Source organism: Equus quagga, chromosome 21, assembly GCF_021613505.1.
Source record: "Equus quagga isolate Etosha38 chromosome 21, UCLA_HA_Equagga_1.0, whole genome shotgun sequence".
In the NCBI taxonomy this organism is placed as follows: domain Eukaryota; kingdom Metazoa; phylum Chordata; class Mammalia; order Perissodactyla; family Equidae; genus Equus; species Equus quagga.
Genome location: NC_060287.1, coordinates 30,460,817 through 30,487,872, shown reverse-complemented (window position 1 = coordinate 30,487,872; position 27,056 = coordinate 30,460,817). Strand labels below are relative to the sequence as shown.

The 27,056-nt window shown below is 47.0% G+C and overlaps 1 protein-coding gene across 1 annotated transcript in view; it reads left to right on the top strand.

Moving 5' to 3' along the window:
- The window catches only part of RCAN1 (regulator of calcineurin 1), a 96,572-nt gene extending 88,598 nt beyond the window's left edge, over nucleotides 1–7,974 (top strand). Inside the window, exons 2-4 of the mRNA XM_046648313.1 lie at nucleotides 1,434–1,607; nucleotides 3,026–3,185; nucleotides 6,216–7,974. Coding sequence (XP_046504269.1) covers nucleotides 1,434–1,607; nucleotides 3,026–3,185; nucleotides 6,216–6,388 — 507 coding nt within the window. The 3' untranslated portion in view covers nucleotides 6,389–7,974. The remainder of the gene's footprint in view (nucleotides 1–1,433; nucleotides 1,608–3,025; nucleotides 3,186–6,215) is intronic.
- The last annotated feature ends 19,082 nt before the right edge of the window (nucleotides 7,975–27,056 follow it).

Genomic DNA, 27,056 nt, shown 5'->3' with positions numbered 1-27,056 from the left:
TGCTTTCTTTCTCATTCTTTGCCTCTGTGAAACCCCTCATGGGAAAGTCACAGAAATTTCTAGAAACTAAAGAAAAGCCAAGGAATTTGCAGAGAGAAAGTTGTGGGTTGTTCCCACTCCCCGTTAACAACCTGCCTCTTGGAGACACCACCAGACCTGCTGGCAGCCCTGCCATGTGGAGCGAGCACGTGGTCCAGGGTGGCCCCTTCGCTCCTCCTCTTTCTATCGCTGAGTATTCTTGAAGACGTTCTCATCTCTATTCAGAATCCTCTCTCTCCTCTGCAGAAGTCCTGTGCTTTCCATCAGTTTCTATGTTACTTTGTGGGCCCTGCCTCCTCTTCTGCACCAGTCCCCTGTGTAAATGGCATGCTGCCCCATCCCGACTCTCAGCCACCCCCTTCTGCCTTTCACAGGGGTTCCCGAACTTTCCTCAGTGTTTAGTCTGGAATAAAAGACTCGTAAAACACAGCAACTAAGTCCATGTAATCTTCCTCAGTTTCAACTGCCCATTGCTCTCTGGTTGGAATGCTGAAGGATTGCAGCGGCCTCCCAGCTCCCCCCACCGACACCTCCACCCCTGGACCCACCAAGGGGGCGTCCCCCAGAGCTTTTCCCAGGAGGCTGATGAGCTCTTTCCTGAATCTAAGCTAGTAACCATTGACCTCGGGCATTTCAATTCTAAGAGCTCCTGCTGTTTCAGAATTTTCACCAGCCCTTATAACATTAGAGCTAGAGATGTATATATGTTCAAGCCAGCCTGCAGAAACGGCTCCATTGGCAGTCCTCTCATCTTTTTAAACCAGTATTATTTTTAGAGAGTTAAAAAGTAACAGATTGAGTGGGAAAACAATAGTGGGAATTTTTTTTAAACCCACTTCCTTTACGTTAAGAATGTAAGGCTTTTTATTAACTTCTTTTCCAGTTCAATAAAAATGGGTTTTTCAAATTAGTTCTAGCGCTTTTAAGCCCTAAAGAAGTATTTGATGCACACAGCAAAGCCCTCAGCTGAGTGGGGGATGGCCAAAGGTCACCAGATACAGGAACTGTCAGGCCAGAGGGGTGGCAAATTACCAAGCTGGTCCTCTTTCGAAAATGCTCATTCTACTTTAAAAGGAAGGTTTCTGTGACTATAACAAGTATTTAAGTATTAGTAAGTGTTCTGCTGAATAAATGAAGTTAGTAAATCGTATACATCCTTACTTTCATATAAAATCACCTGTATTAGAATTAAAAGGGCACAATCGCTCAGAGGAGAAAGTTGAGTTTTGTCTTCTGGAAGAAAGAAGTTAGGAGTTCTTGAAATGATACTAATAATTATCGGTATTATAATTACTAGTAATTACTAATTCCATTGCTCAATAAGAAATGTAATCGGTTGTCTAATCAAGGGTCATATGCTGGTAAATTTTAACTCCTTTCATTTTATTTTTCAGGCCAAATTTGAATCCCTCTTCAAGACATATGACAAGGATATCACCTTTCAATATTTTAAGAGCTTCAAACGAGTCCGAATAAACTTCAGCAACCCCTTATCTGCAGCCGACGCGAGACTCCAGCTACATAAGACTGAATTTCTCGGGAAGGAAATGAAATTATATTTTGCTCAGGTCAGTCGAGTTCATCAATCCTCCCACTCACTCCTTCTAAAAATAGCTTGTACATCAATTGAGTTGATTTAAGACTCCAAGAGTTCATCTTAAGAAGGGCAAAGTTCATACTCCAAATTTTCCTTGTCTGCCCTATTTTAAGAAAACATCAGTGTGTATTTGAAAGCTCTCTCAGAAATGGTTCCTGACCTCCTTGGGTTGAGTGATGATGGAAGGAAGAACGAGCTGGTAGAGAGCAGTGTTGTGGGCACGGCTTCCCCAGAACCCCAGAATCTGTGTAGCAAGTTTTTATGAATTGGCTCAAGGATCAGGGCTAATGACTTGCTCCAGGCCCAGAGCAGACCAGACTGGCTCCTGGCTCTGTGCAGGTTCTCAGCAGCCTCCTCTCTAAGTGGAGAACTTGTAGTCTGCCAGCAGGATACACATCAACACAGGGCTGCCAGGCCCGGCTTGAAGGAAAAAAATGAGTTGACCAGACATGTACCCAAGACTAAGACTTCCTCCTGGTAGAGGGGTCCCAGCCCCAGGGCACTCAGGCGGTGCTGTGAGTGGGTTTGCTTTTTCTCTTGCTCACCACCCTTCCAGCTCTCCCCCTGGGGACCCTCCATGATAGGTGGCCCACCTTCCAGGCAGCTCACAAAGTTCCATTTGATGATGTAACAGGGGTCGAACAGGTTGGCAGTGGGGAGGGGGAAGAAGCTTCTCTCAGATTCTGCTCCCTGGTTAATGTGAACCCCAGTCCCCTGTGGGGGCTCTGAGTTCCACACCAGTTTGGAAGCAGACCCTGCAGAAAGGCTCCAGCCCGAGAAGACGAACTTGCCCGCCCTGCCCCCTGGTAGTGGATGTGAGGCAAAGCCTTGGCCTTGGATCCTTAGTGCTGAGCTCACTCCTTTGTGCATTTCTGGGGTTCCATGTAAGTAAAGACTTGGTCCCTCCATGACTTTTTCTGATTATTAAAGTAAATGCCTGTTCATTCTGAAAATCCCCTAAACAACTGTATAATCCTAGAGACGTTGCTTAGCCTGTTGGAGCTTCAGCTGCACTTTTGTGATATGAGGAGCTAGAAGAAATAGATTCTGAGATCCCTCCTGACCTGGACGACAGTGGCTTTATTTTTTCCATTTCTAGGAAAACCATTTCTGTTGATCTTCCCTCAGTCTGGGTCAAGCATAGTTACTTGCAGTCCCCGTGCTTGGAGTCCCAGGCTGGGAGGGGCTTCTAATCACGTTTGCACTAAAACCAGAGTTCTTCCCTCCCCCTCCGCTCATGGACCCTGTTACCATTCGTCCCTGAACTGCCCGGTCCTGCTGCCCCCACGTGGCTCGTCCCCTCCCGCCTGTCTTCGGTCGTTCAGTGCTGCTGCATTTCTTCAGTTCTTCCCTCGAGAAACATCCGCCTGTATTTATTTCTCTCCTCAGACTTTACACATAGGAAGTTCACACCTGGCTCCACCGAATCCAGACAAGCAGTTTCTGATCTCTCCTCCTGCCTCTCCCCCGGTCGGTTGGAAACAAGTGGAAGACGCCACTCCTGTCATAAATTATGATCTTTTATACGCTATCTCCAAGCTAGGGCCAGGTAAGTGGTGCTCTCCGTGGGGAGCGGGGCAAGGAGATGTGGAGAGATTGCGCTCCGGGTCCGAGACACAGATGCTCCCCCGCAGCAGGGAGCAGTGGCGGCCCCATTGCCTTTTCAACTTTCCGTGTGATGGATGCCAGTGGCGTTGTGAATCTTCTCTATTTGCATTCTTCCTCATCACTGTAACTCACGCTGGGAGCCTGCGTGCCTGCCTCGGGCCTCATTCCTTGGGAAGGTGTATAAGAGGGACTGTAGCTGGCCATGGGGACCAAGCACCGTGACCCTCCCACTCGGCGTCACCTGAATCCGTCCCCTCACCCACTGAGCACACCTCATCTGGGTGGCTCAAGACCTGGCCCCACGTCCTGTTGCTCCAAGTGGGGATGAGCAGGTGGACTTTGGAGAGGCAAAACAGACCCCTCCCTTTTAGGAATTTCATTGTAGTGGAAGGTAATTTTGACCGTTCATCTCATTCTCGCCTGCCCTTTTGAATGTGTGAGGGAACAGAGAACCATCAGTTGTCGTAAGAAAGAGCCCCAGTCTTGCATGCCCTGACTTGGCCCCATACGGGTGCTCCCCCGGCAGGGGGAGGCTCCAGTCCTTTGCAGGGATGAAGGGAGACAGGTACTCTGGCTCAGGCTCCTCATCTGTAAAATGGGTGTTACCCAGTGGAGTGACCGGGAGAGGAGACCATTGTGGAGAATGCACTTTAAACAGTATCTGGCTCATAGGCAGCACTCAATGCATGTTTTTTGAAAACAATAAAATGTTAGTGACCCCTGTCCTCTCTGATAGCGTTTGGATGAGAGGTGGGTACAAGAGGGTCTTGGGGTACAGATGTTTGAGCCCCACTCCTGCCCCATCTTTGGAGCAAACGCAGTAAGTGCTGAGACCATCAGCTTTCTCCTTGACCAGCAGTCCGATGTTCCTTTGGGTTGAGAGTTTTATTTTCTTGGACCATCAGCAGTTTCGTATTGAAAAGATCACATTTCTGAAAACATGGCCCGACGGAAATCCCCCGTGTGGTAGGAAGCAAGGATCACGTTACTTACTGCTCATCCTGGCGTGAAGGTCAGGATGGAAAATGGCTGGTCTGAGGAAGCGTGTGCTTCTCCGGGCAGCTCCTGGCCCAGGCGCATCCCCACAGCTGAGGGTTGGAACCTGCTGTGATGTTAGAGGAGGGAGAAACAAAATCTCCACCTGCAGAGAGGTGTCACACTGCTCCAGAGGCAAGGAGAGATGCTAAAGAGAATTCCTCACTCTCCAGAATGTACCACTCCCTTCCAGAAGGCTTATTTGAGAAGGCTTTATAGAAAATGGACATAATGTCCATTGGCCCCTTAGTTTACTTAACAATGAGCTTGAACAATATTTCTTATCTCAGCTTTACTTTGCCCCCAACAAGATTGCACATACAGTCCTACGCCAAGCTTTCCAGACTATGATTGATGGGGAGCTAGATAAGGATTTGTCAAGAGCCTCCTGACCCAGGGGGACTCTGACCCTCCACCTTAATTCTTGCCAGGAGAGAGCAGAGGCGCCTTCACCTTCTCAAAGGCAATCATGATGACAGTCCAGTCTCCCCTGTGGGATAGAGGGAAGGGAACCACCTTTTTTATGAGTCACAGCGCATTCTGTGTTCAGAGGAGTCGCCAGAGCAGGGTGAGGCAGGAAGCCCTGCTTAGCTGCCCTTCTAATCCAGTCAGGCAGGAAGAGAACTTGGAGGAAAACCCACCCCAGGCTCCCCCGCAACTGAGAGGTAGAGCAAACTGAAGCAAGCTACCTCCCTCCCCACCGCACCCCTATCTGAAATCCCCAGCATTTCTACTACTCCCAGCTTTCCACCAGTAACCATTCACGTTCCATTTTTCAACATAATGAAACGAGGTGACACTTATGGGGAATGGGTACCGTGTACCAGGTACCAGTGCTTTGCCTGCATTCACTCATGTAATCAGCTCCCTGAGATCAATGCCTTTATTATCCCATTTTACAGAGGAGGAGTCTGAGGTGCACAGGGGGGTGAAGGGACATGCCCATGAGCACCGGGTGCTAAGCGGCAGCACTCACAGGCCAAGTGCTGGCCTCTGTGCTGCGCTGCCTTCCTCAGCTCCCAAGATGCAGACTCTTCTGTGGCCAGACCGGTGCCATAGAGCGCTGCCAGGGCTTGGCTGCTGCAGAAAAGTCCCCCAGCCCTTGCTGGACCAGAGTGGCCTGAACTTGACTGAACTGGAAAACTAAGGCTGACCCAGAGCAGCAGGACACTCCTGGTTCCAGGGGGTTGATAGCTGTCGTTTGAAAAAGGATGCCGTGGTCCAAAATGTTTTGGGAGCCCCTGGTTCAACCAGCCACCCTTGTGTCTTCATGCAGGCCCTCCTTGTGCCTCCTGTCCCCTGGGGTGCTCTGTGGAGGAAGGCTCACTCTGTCCTGTCCTGACACATTTATTCATGTGGCATCTTTTCCTGAACAGATACTCCTCACACCACGCTGGTTGGGGGGGGGGGGGGGGTCGTCTGGGTGTTTCAGGAGACCTGGTGGACATGTTAAGTGTAATTGGAAAACACATTCTTTCTGTACCTTTCATCTTCCTGGACTCAGAGTATTTGACTGAAAGCAGAGTAATATGCAATGATGATATTGTATATTACAGTCATATGTCACTTAATGATGGAGACACATTCTGAGAAATGCAACCTTAGACAATCTCGTTGTGGTGGGAACATCATAGAGTGCACTTACACAAACCTACTACACACCTAGGCCATATGGTACTGATCCTACGGGACCACCGTCATGTATGCGGTCCGTCATTGATCGAAATGTCATTAGGCGGTGCATGACTGTGTGTGTGTGTGTATATATATATTTTTCCTGGATGAACCAGCAAAGAAACACTAATCCGGAGCATACCGGCCATGTCCCTCAGTCCCCACTGAATGTCCACAGACCCCTACTGCTATTCCAGTTACTGTTGCCCATTGGCTGTCAGTGACTTCCCTGAGTTACCCCGCAATCGTTTTCTTTCCCCAGGGGAAAAGTATGAATTGCACGCAGCGACCGACACCACTCCCAGCGTGGTCGTCCACGTATGCGAGAGCGACCAGGAGAACGAGGAAGAAGACGAGATGGAGAGAATGAAGAGACCCAAACCAAAAATTATCCAGACCCGAAGGCCGGAGTACACGCCCATCCACTTAAGCTGAACAGGCACCGGGACGCAGAAGTAATCCAAGTCATACTCAATGGGGAGGAATCTTTTACTGTGGAAGTGGCCGGTCACAACTTTGGAGGTGGCAGCCGTGATCACGGTGGCAGAAATTCCAGTTCATGTTGCTCAGGAGAGAGGCAAGGCTTTGTCTCCTGGTTCTAGTGCTGTGCGTCAGTCAGTGTTCATGGCTCCCAGGAATGTCCTGGGCCAATCACTGAGTCTGGGGTGATCGCACAAGGACATTTGGGAACGTCTCGAGAAAACTGATAACGATAGTGTTTTGTACTTGTTCTTTTCTAGTAGGTTCTGTTTTTGCCAAGGGCAGGTTGATAATGGGTCCGGGGAGAGCCTTCTGTTTCTAACCAGCCCACGGGGTAGACTATCTCTACTGGTAGGACAAGGCACTGCGTGAAGCCACGGAGTGTCTGGTGCGGAAAGGTTGCGAAAACAACAACCATACAATGTGGGAATTGTAGTGTTTCCTTTCTTCCTCTCATGTTCTAATGTTTGTGCATGTATATTACTGATTTTCATGACTAACCTTTGTTCGTATATAGAGTTCCGCCATTGTTGTTTTACATCTTTTGGGAAGCTAGGAAAGCATTTGAAAAATCTGTCGCCTCTCCAGATTCGTGACTCTCTTTGCAACAGCGCTCACACGTGGAATTCTACGGAACTCACTCACTCAGCACCCTGTCCGAAGCAACCTACAACTCAGTGCTTTGGCAAAAGAAGTCGATCTGAAATTCCTGTGTAGAGTTTCGCTTATAATATTCAGAGAACCGCAGTTTCACTGCCAATTTTTTGTGGATAAGAAATTTTAGTTTAGGTGTTTTGGGTAGGACATCGGTTTCATTGATTTCTTTCATGTGGTGGTTTATCTCCATGAGTCATAGCCAAAAGCCTTTTAGGAGAGCTGTCGGGTGACATAGTTGATTTTTTACCCCACTAAAACATCAAGATAAACTTGTAAATACAGCTGATAGCATATATTCATACCTGTTGTGCACTTGGGTGAAGAATCTGGGAGTGGGAAAACAGTGTAAGACGTATTAACCCACTGTGAATTGTATGTTGTAGAAAATGCTGTCACAGCATTGGGCAGGACTCGAATTCAAGGCGTGTGAAGTGGGTAGCCGATGTGTGGTGACATGAGAGAGATGCAGTGCCTTTTCCCATTAATTCCTGATGGAATTGTTACACTAGGTTAACGTTTGTAATGTTTTTCTAGTTGTAATGTGTATGTCTGGTAAATAGGTATTATATTTTGGCCTTATGATACCATAACAAAATTTGTCCTTTGGAAATACCTAATGCCGAGCTAACAGTGCATGCTTTGGAAATTCCGAAGATGGTTTTCTTTAAGAAGCAAATACATTTGGTGGTTCATGTCAAGAAATTGACAGAATGTTCTCAGAACCCTGTTTACAGAACTTGGCAGGTTGGGTGGGGCAGGTGAGGGAGAGACCATTGCATAGCTGTCAAGTGTTCCTAGTGAAGTGCTTTTAAACTGGAGAGGCTAACCTCAAAATATTTTTTTTTAACCGCATTCTATAATAAATCGACACGATATGCTCTTTACGGAAAAGTTATGTTTGTCATTTTATTTCTAATGATCGGTCTGCGAGCCCTTTGAATTCTGCTCTATCAGAAGGACACATCCCGTCTTCAGTTTGAGCATAGAAACTGCTGATCCTTTGTTATGGTTCACGGAGGGTCAGCCACACTAACAGTACGTCACCTCATAAAGGGGAAAAAGGATGAAATTGGAAGTTTGAGTATTTCCTTTGTCTAGGGAGATGATACTATGATGAAAACTAACTGCTCCACTAAACAGTGTTTATGATTGTTAATTTGAGGAGTTCTCCTTCCTGTTAGGAAAGCTGTCCACAGAAGGTACGAAATCCCAAAGGCCAGTTATGTTCAGAAAGTCCATCTCGAGCCTTCTGGTTGAATCTCAGGCAGCCTTTTCCCTGGAATTCTTGTTACAAAGGGTCATCAGCTTCCTGTGTGCAAGGTGTAAACAACCAAGTATGTATTTGCTGAACACTAGCAAATGACATTCATCTGGATCAAGATTAACATTCGGCATTTTTCCATGAAAATTCACATGCTTCTCTTGTTTCCTTTTATGAATAGCCTCATCCAGTCATTTCCCAAGAGCATTTACATATTTCAAAGCCATATATGTTTGAAATTGAAACCTGTTGGGAATCCACATTTCCGTCAGGTTGGTTGAATCTGATTAGTGAGCAGATTCACTAATTGACCACTTAGTGGGGGAGGGGAGCTGTCATTTATCATTTGGAATCTCTAGGAGCCCACGGATAAACAGAGCTGGGTTGAGACGTGCGCCAGCCCAGGATCCTGCTTCATAAATAACGCTGGAGCGAAGCCAAAATGTGTTGTCAGTTAACTCAGACGTCCAGCAGGTCCGCTTACACAACTGGGGAAATGTAAGTGGATGGTCCCACTGCCGGGGAAGCCAAGAGATCCTGGAGCAGAATTCGCAAGTCAGCCAACATCCTCACTCATGAAGGATGATGTCTGATGAGTAGTTCTGTGGCAGGTACGTGGGGCAGCCTCAACTGAAATTCTGAAACCAATAATGCCTGCGGTTGCTGGTTACCAGGCTGATGGATATGAAGGGCCCCCAATCATGAATGTGCCCAGGACTCCGCATTTCTTTGTCTGGCCCTGCTTGTGTGAAGACTCGGTAAAATGCAAACTGACAGACGCAAAGTGGGTGGCATCCCGCAAAACACACGCTTTGTCATTGATTGACTGCGTTCCTTAAATAGATTTGATAGTCTGTATTTCTGATCTGATGGTAAGTAGCTTAGGGCCATCCAAGAAAAGAAAATCAGCCCCTCCGAAATGTATGCTACATCCTAGTGAAGGGTAGTAAACGATGAAAGAAGCATAACATTTCACGCAGCTGTTAATACTTGGGTTATTAACATTGATTTGCAGTCAGCGACCATTTAAGATTTTGCATTTCCAGAACACTGTGTGAATTAGTGCCCACAGAAGACTTGGGTTTTCAGAAAGCTTTAACTTTAGGTAGAATATACAGAACTCACTACAAAGTAAATAGGTTTTATCAAATACCAAATTGCAAAGGATTCAATACACTATATGGACATGTTATCATCAAAAATGAATCGGCAGCTGGGGTCTGTCATCCTTTACGGCTTTTGCAGAACCCCAGGGAATGTTTGCCTCAATATAAGTGCCTATCAAGTAACATTCACCTAAAAAGCAACAATTCGGAGGGAAACTGCATAAATAATTTCCTTAAAATTATTTGGGAAGAAGTTAGAACATAAGGAAAAAATATATTCTTTCTTCCCCAATTCTCTGGTATTTTGATTCTAAAGTAGGACATGTCAGGAATTTTTTCCAGCATGCCACCACTCTTGGCAATCTTTAATTCACATCTGAAATTCTCACTCTTGTGACTCACCAAAAGTTACATAGCAATCAGGTAGATGGATTTTGTTCTCGCATACCTCATTTTCTCCAGCAGTCCCTCCCTGCTGTTCGTGAAAGGTCATTTTAATCATGGCTATGTTTATGAGAGACAGAAGGAAATTATTTGCAAGTGATTGAGATGTGGTATCTATATTCGACATTTCTTTTTCTTGTGAGATTCTGATTAGGGCTTCATGACGATGCTACACAGCAAATGGGAGCCAAGGATTGCTATAGCCCCAGGTCACAGCTCGCTCTTTCAAGGCCATCAGGCCACCGCTCCTGGCTGACATTGATACTCTGATCAGTGGAATTTTCAGACAACTCACCATGTTGTCTTCCCTATGCACCATTATGCATGTTCTCTCTGTCTAGAACATTATCCCACTGCCCCAGCCCAGCCTAGGCTAACTCCACAATGATATGCACTCCATGAAAGCAGTCCCACATCTATCCTACTCAGATTTGTCTGGATCACTTGCAGCCACCACTGTGCCCAGCCTGCTGCCTTCAATAAATGTTACTGAAATAATTAACTGACTCATTGATATTTGTCAGACAGGTCTCCATCATTAATGTCTCTTTTCCCTAAGAATCATTCTTAGCTAGTCCTGCTGAATCTCCCATTGTATCCCATACTTCCCCATTGCCTTTTTATTGACTTATTTTTTTTATATTATTGCCTTGTTAGCATAATTGTTAAATTGTTTGTGTTCCCTGTTAGAACATAAGTCAAGTGAAGGCAGGATTCCTGTGGCCTGTGGCTCATTGTAGAAATCAACAAAAGATGGAGGGATGGATGATGGACAGATGGGTGGATGGATAGATGGGTGGGTAGTTGGATGGATGGATGGGTGGGTGGGAGGATGGGGATTTCAGAGGCAGAGCAGTGAGAGGTCACTAAGAGAGAATAGAAAATAATGAGGCATGTTGCCCTCTCCCTAGTCAGTAGAGCCGATAAGCAGCTCAGTGCTTTAACCCAACAAATTGCCAGGCTGCTGAAACAACAAGAACGGGAGAAAGAGAGAAAGAGACATAATTGTGTTGGAGCAGGGCAATAGAAGAGGAAAGAAAAGAAAACTTTTTAAAATTTTCTTCTCAAAACGGAGCAGTTGGCTAGAAGATGAGTGACTGGGAAGGGGCGGGAAAGAAACTTTCAGGTAGATGGAAGTGTTCTGTATCTTGACTGAGCAATGCAATAGTAACAACACAGTCACAGTAAAACAAAGTCTATACATTTCCCAAAACTCATCAAATTGCACACTCAAAATGGGTACATTTTGTTACGTGTAAAGTATGCCTCAATAAAGTTGATTTAATTTTTAAAAGTCAGCATAAAAGAAAAAATTTCAAATCTTGGGACAATGGGCAACAGTTGGGGGAAGGTGTCAATTCTCATTATATCCTGGAAAAAACATTTTCAAGTGTCTAATGCTTTAATAGCATTCTTTTTTTTTTTTAGTTGGTGCCTAAGCTAACATCTCTTGCCAATGTTCCTCTTTTTTTTTTTTTCTTCTTTTTCTCCCCAAAGCCCCCCAGTATATAGTTGTATATTCTAGTTGTAGATTCTTCTGGTTGTGCTATGTGGGATGCCACCTCAGCATGGCCTGATGAGTGGTGCTAGGTCTGCGCCCAGGATTTGAACCGGTGAAACCCCGGGCCGCCAAAGCAGAGCACACGAACTTAACCACTCCACCACGGGGCTGGTCCTAATAACATCCTTAAAACACAATATTATACAGCAAGGCAAAGCAGCACCCCAAATTAGTGTGAGCACTCTAATTAAGTTTTTCTAGAAAAGCTTGATATGTCCATGACAATGTTAACTTTAAAAATCAACTTTTTGATATTTATTTCCTTAAAGAATAATATACACCCTCAAATAATCAGTGGTAAATAAAATTGACTTTAATGTGTCTTTAATGTCAACCCACCCTCTCCTGAGACCTCGAGCAGCAGTGACATATTGGACCAGGAAAATACATCTGTAGTGATACATTTGAAATGAATGAACTATTGGGAAAAGAAACAAACAAACAAAAGAACCCGCTATGTTTCTACAAGGTCAATTTTATTTCTGAAGCTTCTAAAACATTTTTCCTGCAAACTATACAAAATCCATATCATTCTTTTTATTACAAAAATAAAAAAATTTTAAGCACCATGAATATTGGAGAAATAACTTTTAAATGTTATATAGGATCATGAATAACCATTATAAATAGTGGCTCATATCAAATACGCATGTCGATACCTTCCAACATCTAATATTCTTCATTGGGTTTTATTACAGGCTCAGTTGCCAAATAACCTCTTTTAACTGAGTTCATTTGAATTCATGATTTGGATAAGGTAAAAATAGGCCCAGCTTCAGTTTTTGGTCTTCATGGCAGGTCTTTGGTGAAAAAGCAAAAAATTTGCTTTTGTAGAGGTACTGTTAAATAAGTGGGTATGTAGAAGTTTCTTAAAATATCTTCATATTGAATAATCAAGAATGGAGGGATTCACATAGATTAAATTGGCTACGGCATGGTATGCCTTGTTTTTATTAAATTGTTGCACACCCATAAACACATCAACATGAAATGCTACCATGGAAACAAACGTGATGGTGGGAAAAAAGTGCCCACAGCCTTCTCCCCACCACCCAGATTTGCTGCCTGGCTCCTTGGCTGGTACTGGGAACTAAGGAAGCTGAGCTCCTAGGAAGCCCAAGGGACCACTTGCATCTGGGAAAATAGGAGCTCCCATGGGAAAAGAAAGAATCAGGGTAGACCTTCAGAGAAAACGGGGAGCTGATCCTGCCCACGCCAGCTTTTGTCTGATTCTTCAGGGAGCTTTCATTTGTGGCCAGTGAGAGACTCAGAGCAACTGCTGAGCTCAGGAGCTCGAGAGACAGACAGACAGATAAAAGAGCTTGAAAACCACACTGAGGCGGGACTTGTTTTCATTTAATATCTGGCTGGCCATCTGCTGTTTCTTAAACCCAACTGCAATGCTCAGGCACTGAACTGCCTCGGCTTTGAGTCAGCTGGTTTTCTCTGCTGAATTTCTGGGCTGAATTTCACTTCCTAAATGGTTTTTCTTCTTGTTTGGTTGAGAGCCACCCTGTTCCAGATTCTTGGTGGATATATTCTTTAACCCTCCCGGTATTGTGGCTTCATCAGGACACGTGGTGTTCTTCTCCCTGAGGTTACTCACCATCTCTGAGCCGAGTCTAATGTTGTAACCTATTGAGAAGTTATTCTTTGTATGGATGGTTTTCTTGTTTTTTGTTTTTTTTTTAACCCTTGTAGGCCCATTAGGAAAAGAATGGAAAAAGTTTCCCCTTGCAAGATGTTTAACTAGGATAATATGCTACTAAGTCTGGGCTCCTTTAGTCCCCAGAGGATCTCTCAGGTCCTAGTGTCTGGGGCTCCTCTCTCTGAAAGATCAATGTCTTCCTGGTGAGTGGTCGAGCTTCCCGTGTCTGAGAAAGCAGTCAAAGGAAGAATCTGTGTTCAGAGTTGGGAGAGGAGAGGCCAGAGGTCAGGAGAGGTTAGGGTTGGGGTGGGAGAAACAGAAAGGGGATGAAAGGAGAGAACTGAGCCTGTAAGCAGCCGGGGCCTCCCAGGAGGGAAGACTGGGGAAAGCCTGACTCTGTCTTTGTGGGTGAGATTCAGCGCCAAGGACAAAGCCTCCTCCAAGGTCCCCCATGGCCAAGCTTGGCGAGGACGCAGTTGATGGCTTCCCCTGCGAAGGATGCTCCTCTTTGTCCAGGCCATGCAGGCCTGAGCAAGGAGCAGAGGAAGGGCTGGGCCCTCTCCATGGTGTGGGAAGGCAGAGTCCTAGACTCCCTGTGTTCATGGAAAGAGCCCCCGAAATTGACCTCCACTGAACTGCCTGCCAATCTCAGAAGGTGGGTTCCTGGGCCAAATTTCATTTCATCCTATGCTCAGGGTGGCTTTTTTTGTTATTTTGCTTTTCATTTATTCAGACAAAATGTGCCCAAGTCCAAACTTTCTTTTGTCTTAATTTCCAAGCAGGACCCTTAAACCTATCCCTTCTCTAGTGTTCCTTGTCCCCATCAGTGGCGACACCATTCACCCAGCTCAGCTGAGAAATGCTGGGGTCATCCCTGACTGTCCTCTTCGTCACTCCTCACGTCCACTCCACTCGCAAGTGTTCTCACCTGTTTTCAAATGCATCCGGAGTCCCCCTCCTTCAGATCGCCTGGTCTAAGCCATCAAGGTCTCCGCCCCGGGGTGCTGCAGGAGCTTCTTGTGTGGTCGCCCTGCATTGCTCTGCTCTTTCCCACTCCAGTCACTTCTCCACAGCAGCCAGAGGGACCTTCCTTACCCCAGGTCAGATCCTGCCACACCTTTGCTCATCACCCCCCAGTGACTTTCCGTGCGTGACCACCTGGATGATGGATCCAAAGATATCCAGGTTCTAATCCCTGGGACGTGTGGATGTGATCTTATAGGGCAACGGCACTTTGCAGGTATGATTAAGATAAGGATTTGAGCTGGGGACATGATCCAGGTGGGCCCAAGATGTAATCACAAGGGACCTTAAAAGAGGGAAGTAGGGAGAGATCTGACGACAGAAAAGAGATCTGAAGATGCTCCACCACTGACTTTGAAGACAGAGGAAGGGGCCACGAGCCCAGGGATGCAAGGAACACAGCTCTTGAGACTGGAACAAGCAAGGAAAAGGATTCCTCCCAGAGCCTCCGGAGGGAGCACGGCTTTGCCCCCACCTTCACTTCGCCCAGTGAAACTGATGTTTGGCTCTGGCCTCCAGAACAGACAGGGAAGAAATATGCACTGTGTTAAGCCACGAGTGTGGTACTTTGACGCAGCAGCAGTAAGAAGCTAATACACTCCCGACTTAGAAGGGAATTTAACATCCTTACTGGGCTCTGAGGCCCTCTCCCTCCTGGCCTCTGTCCTTCATGTCTGACCTCCTCTTCTACACTCTCTGCTGGCTCAGCACTGCCCAGTTACACCTGAGCACATGCTAAGCACCCTCCTTCGTATCTGAGTTTGCCACAGATATTAACTTCCGTGCAGTTTCCAGGACAATGCTGAAAGAGGTGTGGATGGGGATTTTTAGGCCTCTGCCTTGGGCTCTGAACACTGGAAACTACTAAATTTCTTCTAGAGGAGGAAATTACACCATCGACCCATGTTGCCAGCTGCCCAGGGCATGCGATGACCCATGTTGCTCCAGCCTTGTCGGGCCACATAGACTAGGCAGTGGGTGGACCACTGAACCAGTGGTGTGAATTAGGAATGACCAAGAATTCAGAATACTTTCTGGAAATAAAGCTTCCTCCCCAGGGAGTGAGGGTTGTGGATCTTGACTGGGATACGCTGCAGGGACCCTCCAAGGATGGTGGTTCAAAGGAGGCAGAGGCAAGTGACTAACAGATGGCCTTAAGGACTCAGGACATTTCTATTGCTAATGCCCAATCTTGGGTTATCTCAGCGGAGAGCCCAAGTCCTTCGAAGCAAGTATTTGGGGGTGGGAGGGAGCTATACAAGGTCATACAGACAGTTTCACGGTGATGGGCTGTCCACCTGATTGGGAGAGTCCTGGACTCAGGCCATGGGTCAAGGGTACCCTGAGGGACAGACTTTGCTCTATCTAAGCTCAGAGCAAGCGAGTTTGAGCCCCACTCACGGCTTCTTCCAAGTACAGAGGCTGATGGAGAGGGGTGGAGGAGAAAGCGAGGGGAGCATGATGCAGAAGGAGAATCATGGCGCCAGGCAAGGGCCGCGTGCAGAGGGGGCAGTGCTGAGCCAGCAGTTCACAGCTCAAATGACCGCCTTGCAGGATTCCCGCGGCCTCACCAGCAGGTCTTTGCAAGCTGGCTGCCATGCTCTGGGATACAGCCCCTGGGCCTGTTGTGAAAGACGCAGAATGGTGTGGCCAGACCTCACACAGGGCAACTGTGCTCAGGAGGAAGAGACTAGAAAGAGTTCTGCCAAGTTCCTGAGACTGCCCTAAGGACAAGTACCTACTGCCAATGATGTGAACGCTACAGTGCACTTGGGGGGCCTTCAGAGACGAGAAAGGGATAAGAGAAGGGGCAGTACTGGCCCCTCTTCCATTAGGGACCCCTGTGCCCCTGCCTCCATCCTCACCCCAACTCCCAGATGATGGACAGAATGGGAGGCGTTTCATCTGCTGACAGGGGCCTGGCTGTGGGAGCCCCCCACTGATGTACTCTGCCACCCACCCGGGCAGGGCCTGCCTCCCCTGCAGAGAAGCAGGCTTCGAAAGAGGAGACCTCAGGCATAAGCAGAGCCTACCTCCTCCCAGGGCCATGGTCCTGACAACCGGGAGGGAGCTGGGAACCTAAGAAGATGAGCTGGGCCTGGGAGGTGGCTGAGCTTCAGCTTCTGTGACCGCTCACCAGCCAAGGCCACCAGCGCCCCCTGCTGCCAGTATTGAGCTGTGCACACTCAGAGAGCGGTGAGGGGAGAAATACAGCACCTTGGGACAGGAAGTTCGGACGGAGGCAGAGGCCAGCGTTACATCGGGCATGGAAGGGGAGGCAGAGAGGTGACCTAGGCAGGCCATGCAGGGCCGTGTAGGAGAAGGTAAGGGGGCTCAGCAGCGGGCACCCCCCGTCTGAAGAAATACTTCCTTTATCCCCGGCCTCCAGAGAGTTCCCCGGACGCAGCAGAAATCTGGCGGGAGGCTGTGCCCCCCGGGGTTGGAGAGAACGAGAGTGGGATTGATAAGGATGCCTTGTGAGTTGGGGCCGAGCGCTTGCGGTAGGCAGAACGGCCAAGATGCCCCCACAATTCCCACCCCCACCCCAGGTGAACAAGCCCTACGTGAACCCCTCCTTGGGTGTGGGCAGGAGTTGTGACTATGATGGGGTATCACTCTCATGATTATATCGCTTTATATGTCCTGAGTTCTACAGGTAGAACTCAGTGCCCTACTCAAGTGACTATGAGTTAGTCAGAGGAAAGATTATCCTGGGTGGGTCTGACCTAGTCAGGTGAGCCCTTGAAGGAGACAAGAAGCCAGGAGGGCTCTCCTCCTGGCTGGGAAGAATTGAGCTGCCAGGTTGTGGGAGGAGGGTCATGTGCCAGGGACCTGATGGAAACTTCTAGAAGCTGAGAGCAGTCCCTGGCCAATAGCCAGCTAGAAAAAAGGGAAGTCAGTTCTACAAATACAAGAAAACGAGCTCTGCTAACAGCTGCATGAGCTTGGAAGAGGCCTCTGAGCCTCAGGGGAGACTGCAGCTCTGGTTAACACCTTGATTTCCAGATGGTCTTGCCTGGTGAGAGGCCCTGAGCAGAGGACCCAGCCAAGCCATACCAGGACTCCTGACCCATGGAAACTGTGAAGTACAAATGTGTGCTGTTTTAAACTTCCAAGTTGGTGGCAATTAGTTGTGCAGAGAGAAAACTATACAAAGGTGTGAGGTGTGACCTCAAATGACAGGTGTGAACTCTTCATCAGGGCCAGGCTCACAGGACCATAAGGCCAGCACATCTGGGCCAGGCTGTGCACCGCTGTGAGCCGCCAGCCCCCAGTGGACCTGAGCTCTCCTCCCCCAGGCCTGTACTGCAGCCTTCAAGCCATGTTGATGTAAATGTTAGTTTCTTGTCTCCTTTTTTGATGAATGCATAAGATATTTTAGTAAGCTCTTTCCTAGGCAATTTTACAAAAAGATGCATCTATGAATTTGGATGGGTTTAATTTGTGGTTTTTTTCAAGGGTATGATACTCTTGGTACAAAGTATTCCTGTAAAATATGCAAAGTACAGTTACTATGATTAAAAAAATCAGGCTTCTCATGACTATTTGAACTAATGGAAGACTAGAAGCACAGATAATACCATACACAGGTTAATATTGCAACGTTTCATTCAATGCTCATTTAAAAAGTATTCATGGAGGATGCAGATATGCCAGACACTGTTGGCAGAGCTAGAGATGAGGGGAATAGAAAGGACCAACACGGTACCCACTCTCACAGAGCTTAGTAAGAGGAATCAGACTGGAAACATGTGAACAAATCCATTAAATCATTTCAGGTAGTAAGAGATGCCATGAAGAAGATAAATAAGATGCATCTGTTTCCTATGGGTGCTGTAACAAATTACCCCAAACTTAGTGCCTTGACACGACACAAATTTATTATCTTCTGGATAATAAGTTCTGGAGGTGAGATAATAAGTTCTGGAGGTGAGAAGTCTACAATCAAGATGTCAGCAGGGCTGTGTTCCTTCCGGAGGCTCTAGGGGAGAAGCTGTTTCCTTACTTTTTTCCAGAGGATACTTACATTCCTGGGCTCGTGGCCCCTGCCTTGCATCCCTCCAAACCTCGCTTGTTTCTGTCACCTATTTTAATCACCTCCTCTTCACCCTGCTGGTGAGGAAGGGAGTCCTGCCCCAGGGTTATGGGATGCAGAACACTCGACCACAGATACATGAGATCAACTGCAGTTTATTAGTCTCGTACACTCACAGCCAGAGGAGAAGGACATTGCACACCAGGCAGGGCCATACGAGATGGCACTCAGGAACAGAGTGAACAACGAGGGGCTGTGGGAGGAAAGCTTTGTAGTAACAGTAGGGTGGGGTGACCCTTGGTTCTCACAGGAGGGTAGCATGGGCCTGCTTGAATAATTCCACTAGCTGGGTGGGAACTGAGTCCTGCTACTCAGGAATAAGCAAGAACTGAGCCTGGTCCCCTTGATAAGGAGGGTCGTTTGGCTGGGGGACCTCACCCGTGGGAGCAGAGTCCAGAGGGGAACTTGCAGTTAAGCCATTTGAAGTCCTCTGAATTCCACCAGATGCCAAGGCAGCACATGTCGAGTCTGATTTTATGTCTTATACCACATTGTCACCACTCCTCTTCCTGGCAGAAAGTGGTTGAGGCAAAATTTCCACCCATGTTTGTCTGACTCCAGAGCTGTTGCTCTAACCACCACATCACACAGCCTCTCTAGTGCTGTGGGTTGTGGTGGCCAGTGTGTAAAGATGGCCCCCAAGGAGCCATGCCTGCCAGCATTCATGCCCTTATGAGGTCTGCTCCCACACTGAGTCTCAACTGGCCGTAAGACTCAATTTAACCAATAGACCGTGGTAGACATGACATTGTGTCTGTTCTGGGCCTGTGAAGGCCTGGCAGCTTAGAGGGTGAGACCCTCTAGGGAGAGAAAGGGTACAGTGGGGAGCACCAAGATACCAGTCACGTAAGCAAAGAAGCCATCTTGGAACATTCTAGCAAAACAGAGTCTCAGAGACTATAGCCCCAGCCAACCTCATGGAGCAGAGGAATGGCCTGCTGAAGCCAGGTGATCCACAGTGTAGTCAGAGAGAATACACTCGAGGCTGTTTTAAGCTGCTAAGTTTTGAGGTGATTTATTACTCCGATAGATAATGAAAACTCCAGTTTAAATCTTCTCTCAGTGAATTTTGCACCATTAGTGAAGCAGAACCACTTCCGCCTAGTGCTACAGTAAAGAAAGCAACCTGATTCTCTCTTGTACGAGAAGAACCCTTGGGTAAAGAGACTTGTGTATCAATAAAAAAGGATGATGGAAGCCCTCCAGCTGTCCTACACTTTTTATCATTTATATTCACTTCTGTGGATATTTTAATAAAGCTTCCTCACTCTTTGCAGATTCCCCGTGTTTAAAAAAGAAATATTCTGTCACAATGCTTGATTGTTCTGAAGCCTTTCGAGAGAGTTACTGCATCCATGTTCTTCCAGAAACACCGAAAGCATGACTTCAACCCATTAGCTAACCTAGCCCCGAGGTAACGTGTTAGGTTCTTTGTATGGCTCCAAAGAAAGATGGTGTGTAATTCCAGGTGGTGGTGTCATTAGGCACAGCCGCTGTTCTAAAAAAACATTCTAAAAGCCAGAGGAGGTGTCTTTAAAATTTTTCAGACTCATGCCAAAGCTGCTAAGTCAGTGGTGGCCTCCCACCAGGCCCTCCCACCTCTCCCGTGGTTTATGATGCAGCAGAGTTTTGAGGGAAGGCATTGTATTAAGCTAAATATGATCTGCTCAAAATTTCCCTGCCACCGTTGACTTAGGTGTTCTCCTGAGCAAGGGAGATTCCAGAACACCCCATCCCAGGGTCATCATTTAATTCCCCCAAGAAAGATGTTTGAGGCTGACATGCCGACATGTGTTTATTTCTGTCACCATTAGAGATGTACTTTTCTTTCAGAAAGAAGTCTCCACATGCCTAGGAGGGCCCAGGCCCTGGTTCTCGTCACAGTCTTCCACCCAGCCCTCTCTCAGCAACTCCAGAATTACCCATATCTAGCTGGGTACATTGATTTCCCCTCAATGTTTCCAGATCTCAGTCCACCCAGTGACTTGAGCTAGGGCCGTGGAAGGGACCCCCTGTTTCCTTGTCCCCCACTTCACTCACTTCTCAAGTCCTGCTCATTCTCTCTTCTTTCTTTGGAACATGAGCCCTGCGCTCCAATCCCAGAACTCCCCACCCTCCACCCCACGCCGAGCCCTATGCAACCACTAATCTCCTTTCTATTTCTATAGATTTCGCTGCTCTAGACTCCCATATAAATGGGATCATATAATATGTGATCTTTTGTGACTGGCTTTCTTCACTTAGCAAAACATTTGTGAGGTTCATACACCTTGTAACATGTGTCAGTACATCATTCTTTTTTATGGCTGAGTAATATTCCACTGTATAGATATACCACATTTCAATTATCCATTCATCAGTTGATGGACGTTAGGATTGTTTCTACTTTTTCACTATTATGAATAATGTTGCTACGAACATTTGCATAAAAGTTTCTGTGTGGGCATACTGTTTTTATTTCTCTTGGGTGTATACCCAGGAAGTAGAATTGCTGGGTCATATGGTAACTCTATGTTTAATCATTTGAGGAACTGCCAGACTGTTTTCCAAATCTGCTGAACCATTGCACTCGCCCACCGGGAGTGTGTGAGGGTTCCAATTTCTCCACGTCCTCTCTGACACTTAACCGCTCTCTGACTTTGTGGGTATGAAGTGGTGTCTTGCTGTGGTGTGCATTTGCATTTCCCTGACGATTAGTGATGTTGAGCATCTTTTCCTGTGCCCAGCTGGCCACTTGCTTTGGTTTGAGAGGAGGGGCTTCATTTTGCAGAACATCCTACCATTCTCTCTCGCTCTCCTCCTTCCCCTCTGCCCTCCTAAATCCCACCCACCCCAAATGCACACCCAGGTCCAAACTCTTCTCCCTCCATTACATTGGGTGGCTCCCCTCTTTCTCTGAAGGCCCCGTGCCTGTCAACACAAGGGCCCAGGGCGCTCCGGGTCTGCCACAAGTGGGCTTACCTGACAGAGGCAGGACATCTCGCACCAGCTGCTTAGATGAAAATTTCTCCATCTTCCTACATCTGTGTAACTGGCACATGGGAGGGGCTTACTAGTGGATAGCTGTTAGTATTTATATGTGTTTGAATGTATGTGTTTACTTCTTGGAAGTGCTACAGATTCACAAGATGAGGAGCTCCTCCAAAAATTCAGAAGGAAGAAAAGGGTTTGGTGGCATATGTTGAAATTTTGGACCCCCAAAGAGCCCACTTTTCATAAGGATCTACTTTCAGTAAAGTAAAACAGATAGTTTTCTAAAGAAGAAAGAGCCTTAGAAAGATGAGAAACTCACTCATGCCTGATGGTAGCCATGGCAAGATTTATATGTAAAGCTCAGAAATTCTAGAGTCCTGCTTCTTAAGGGAAACTACTGGGGCTGAATAAGGAGCAGTGTGACTTCTGATTGTGTGTCATTACCAGCCTTGGCTGAATTCCAGTCTCAGGCCAGTGCCCTGAGCATCTCTTTGTACTTCACATGTGTCAAGAAAGAACAATCGACAGTAGGTCCTCAATGCACTCTTGTTGACTGTTGGAGGGACCGGTAGGTCAAGTCAACAGGTGGGGTCAGGTAAAAGAGGGCAGGGGGTGTGGGTGGGGAAGGAGGATGGGCTTTCCTAATCATAGCACAAGGGGCGCTCCATCCAGGTAGGCACTAGAGATGACTAGGAGTGACTGACAACAAGAACTCCAAGGTAAGTCTACACCCATATAAAGGACAGGACACGTCCTGGGATGAAAAAAATCAACCTGGGTTTTGGTCTTTATTCCTGGTTGGTGCAAAGACATGAGAAACTAACAAGCTGGGTGACTTTGTCAAATGGGGAAATCACCCTCAGGCCAGTTTCTCCGTCTGTTGAATTCATTTATTCTCTGAACAGTTATTGAGTACCTGCCAGGTACCCAATACAGTGCTGAATGTTGGGGATAGCAATGAATCAAAGTCCTGATAATCCAGCCAGGATCGAGTGCAAGAGGAAGGATTGGGCCTTTCTACCTGAGGAAGCCCAAGAAAGGTTACTACAGCAAGGTGGTATTAATGTTGATTCTTGACAGATGGGAAGGACTCTGCCACATGGACCAAAAAAGGAAAGGTGTTTTAGACGATGTTGTTGGTACAACAGCAAACACCTGCAGAAGGGGAGTGTTCATCTAGTCGAGGTATGGGACCTCTAGATGCACACTCCCCCGGTTGATGATAACACTAAGCTCAAGGCCCACCTTGGGATCTAGTGACCCCCAGGGCTTAAGAGGTTATGATGGAGTTCACTGTTTCTGGAATCCAGAGAGTAGCCGAGGTGTACCTTGACCAGAGATTAACAGATGCCATCTTTAGCCTGCAGAAGTCATGGACACTCCACCCGCAGACTGGGGGCCTGCCAGGGATGAGATCATAGTTCAGGGGTGGGTTCTCAAGTCTGGGCTTGTTCCTGGGGCACTGGCATGGGGCCCACATGCTTAGAGGTTTCTTCTGTCTACCAACGCTTACACCTCTAGGCTCTGCTGGCTAATATTCCCATATACTCACCAACCATGCCTCTTGGACCCAGAGACGAAACCTTCTCATCCACCTCCATCCTGCCCTCAGGGTCCAATAATTCTATTTGTAGGCCCTGAAACCAATAGGATGATCTCATCCTTTTTCGCAGACAGTTGGGTATCTACCTCTAGGACAAGAACAAGAGTTGAGACCTGGGGATGGGAGTGTCCTCCCAGACCAATAGGTCCCTGTCCCTACTTCCTGCTAGAAACCCTTTCCCCACTCCCACTGGAGCTTTGAGCAGTAGTCCCCAAGCTCTACAGGGGGAGTTGCTCTCATCTTCTGTCTGGAGCAGACTGTTCTGTGTTTAAGAGTGTGGGGGCCCTTTTTCTATCACTTTTTCTCTGGGCAGTAACTTATTACAGTGAATAACCTTGACTTGCTTTGTCCTACTCTCTGCTGTGATATGTACATAAGTAGAGTTCTTGATCCTTCTTCACGAGACTTGAGATGACCTTCCATCTTCTACTCTTCTGAGCTCTTTTGTGCTTGTGGCGCAGTCCAACTTCCACAGGAGGGCAGCTTCTCACCTGGCATCTACACTTGCTTAATCTCACCCTTGCTAAAGCAGGAGACCGCAGTGGCAGGCCAGAACAAGTCCTGTAGCCTTGGGCTAAGGGTGGATGACACTTGAGTGATGTCCCCCAAAGTCCCACCTCCCTCATCCACCCCACAGCAGAAGTTGGCGGACAGTTGAAACACCTAATAGTAAGGATAACTAAAATCCTCATATCTTTTCTATAAGTAGGAGGTTACAGCTTGGAGCCAGGCACCTTTGCTAACCTCTTGGAGAGACAGGGAGACAGGGCGCCATCCACCTTGATGGTCACATTTCAAAGACTTGACTCCAAGGTCCCTAAGAAAGACATTCCTAGAAAGCAAGAATGATAAGGGACTTATTCAGATTTTTGGAAGATTGGCACACATCCCAAAGAGAAAGAGAAAGAATTCTAAAATAAGAACTCAAAGACAAGGGAGGGAGGCGTTCTCTTTCCCTTTTGGGACCAGGGAAAATGCTATTTCTTGTTATTTGTATTTACCCTTATACTGCCTAGGAAATTAAGGAGCAACTGAAGACCACTGAAGGGCAGAGTGCCTGGGAGAATGGTCCCCCAAGCCCAGGGGTGGAAGAGCTTCTGTCGTCCAGGCAGACTGGCCCTCCTTTTCCTGTTCGCTGGCTGCTCCACTTCCCAGGCCACCGGCCAGTCCTGGAGCTGCTGTCTCCTGAGGTCTCACAAGCACCCTCCCAGATCCAGCTTCCCTCGTTTTCCTGTCCTCATTCCCACCCCCATTTCTCTGTCTAAAACCTGCTGTCTGCCGCAGTGGACTGACCTTGAGAACGCAAAAGTCCTTCTTGCTTTTGAGCCACCGGAATCGGCAAGTAGTTCAGAAAGGCGTCCCCAGGACCTGGGGAACCGAACTAAAAATCCAGATACCTGGGACACTCCCCAGACTAATTAAACCAGGACCACTGAGCAGTTTTGAAAGCTCCCCCGGATTCTAAAGTGTGACCAAGGGTGGAAACCTCTGGCAGGCGGCAGAACATGGAGCCATCTTTTGTGTATTACTGGGGAGTCCAGACTGGAGCCTGTGAGCGAGAGGAGCCTGTGAAACTCTGTAGGGAGAGGAAGAGTAAGATTGGGGAGTTTGAAAGATCCTCTGGTGGCCATGAGGAGGGTGGACAGGAGAGAAGAAAGGCTGGAGACCACAGAGGAGATTGTTGGGTGATCAGGTGAGAGCCGTCTGGGCCTGGGCTTGGCAGGGGCAAGAGGGCTAGAGAGAAGGGGCAGAGTCTGAGAAGGGTTAAAGAAGCACTTCGACCTTGCTCACCATCGCTCAAGGTCCTCCTTTTCCCCTTCTCTCTGTTCTTAGGTTTCTGCAGTCTTTAAGTCAGTTCCCAGAAGAACAGGAGTTAGCGTTCACGCTGGGAAGTCTGGCAAATGTCCCCTCATGAGGAGGCAGGAACATCTGCTTACATCACTCGTCAGAGATGAATTCAAGGGGGAGGTCATTCTACCAGGGCTGTGGGAGGGGAGGGAGATTCTGGATAACTTTTCTCTCTTCTCGATTTTATAAATTTTTCTAGCATGGTTACATTACTTTAAAGGAAAACCAAATTCATGATAATAAAAAGCATCATTAAACAATTTCTGCTTGTGGTTAATATTCTCATGGCTGATTCCAAGTTCCTAAGATGCAATACTGGGATGAAACCCAGGGGTTACTTTCTTCAGTTTTCTTCCTAACTGTCTATGAAGGAGAATGAACCATTTCCCCATATACTCAATGACAGAATTCCCTAAAATGGAATATTACAGCCTTTAGTGTGTGGCTAAAGTCCTGGGCCGGGGTTTCAGGTTAATTGCAATTTCAGATGGTGCCGTCTCACCAATCACAGAATCCAAAGCTAGGCTGGAAATTGCTTCTTCCCAGTAGGGGACAGTATTTCCTGTTCAGTCCTTAACTGTGATGTAACATGCCCCCTACAGGGACTGAAAGTTTCTCCTCTTCTTAACTCGCCCTGTTACTTCCTGTTTCCGCCATGGCCACAGGAAAGGGTTTCTCATATTTGAGAATTCAGCAAGAATGCTGGTTGCATCTCTTTTTTATCTGGAAAACCTTGACCTACTTTGCATCCTCATCTTGTCAGACATTTTAGCAACATTGGCCAGAGGGAACCACCCCCTCCTTTTCGAGACACCTTATTTTCCTGACTTCCAGGATGATGTTCTCTCTGGCTGTTGCTTCTCGCTCTCCTTTCCTGCTTTATTCTCCTGAGAGACTGAATAAACAAATGGACAAGGCCAGGTCAGACATAAAAATAGAACTCTGACTCACAACCTGCAGCAACCTGCCCCCGAAAACAACATCTTATCTCTAGTAAGCAGCCCAGGAAGCCAGACGGCTATCAGCCAGGCTTGTCCGAAGCCAGCGTGCTATCTCGAATAACATTATGGAAGCTAACCAGTAACTTCTATAACAATCAGCCTCAAATAGCCAGGACTTGACTGATAACTGACAGCTTCCCCAGTTTTTCCCCCCTCCCAACTTGGAACCAACCAGAGAAAGACAAATATGCTGCCTAAAACAATCATAGAGGATGCCCCCCTTCTAGTTAGCTGCCTGCATCTTCCCCAGGCCCGCAGCCTCCAATCAGGACACCTGAAGTCTTCTCTTTTTTCCACTATGAAGCTTTCCCGTTTCTCTGCCTGTCTTTGAGTCTCTAATAAAATGGCAGTGTTGGTGGCCGACTCCCTGGCTGCAACACGCTCTGAATAAATAGCCTTTGGGTTTCTCATTTAGTTAGTCTTTATTTATTTGCACACTTGTCTATGAAACTCTAACCCCTGGAGTGTCTCAGGACGGATCCTCAGAACTCTCTTCTCTAAGGACCCTTTCTCCAGGGAGATTTTATCAAGTCCCCTGGCATTAAGTACCATCAATATGCTGATGACACCCGAATGTGTGTCTCCAACCTGAGTCCTCTCTGAGCTCCAGATTCAACATACAACTGCTCACTTCTAGACACGGACTTTGAAAAGCACCCCAACCTTCACATGTGCAAAAGACAAACTTCTAGATCTTTCCCCCCTCCTCCTCAATTCAGTTAATGACACCAGCCTCCACACAGCTGTTCAGGTCAAACCCAGCTGACTTCCTTGAGTCTTATTCTCACTTCTTGGGCTCTGCCACATTATTCAGAGCCATTCGGGGACTTCTGACACCTCTGCTTCAAGATGGTTCTCAGATCTGTACGTTTCTCGCTCTCTTCTCTGCAACCAGCCTAGTTCAAGCCCCGTAATATCTCACATGGACCACATGGAGGCTCACTTCATGCCTCGGAGCGAATGAGTGAGCAGCTGGGTTGATTTCTCACTGACCTCCAATATCTAGCTGCTCTCAGTGGTTCTAAAGAGCCTTTTCAGCAGATGGAATTTATCTTCCAGGAAACTTTGAGATTACATTTCATGAAAGATATGATCTTAACAAGGAACTGATGAAATGCAAAGGTCATTAGTCTTTGAGTTAGAACTCCTCTTGATAAAAAAGAAGCCAACGATTTCCATATTGCAAAGGATCTGTAGATCCACTCATCCTCAGCAACATGGAGGCCAAGGATTGATCACATAATACTTGTCAATTCTCCTAGGCTGTCATTGTATATAGTTTATGTATATACACATATAGTATTTGTTACATGTTCTTACAGATCTGTGTGTTTGTGTATGTATCTCTATATATATATGTACATACAAATATATATGCATATGTATATTTCAAAACTAGGAA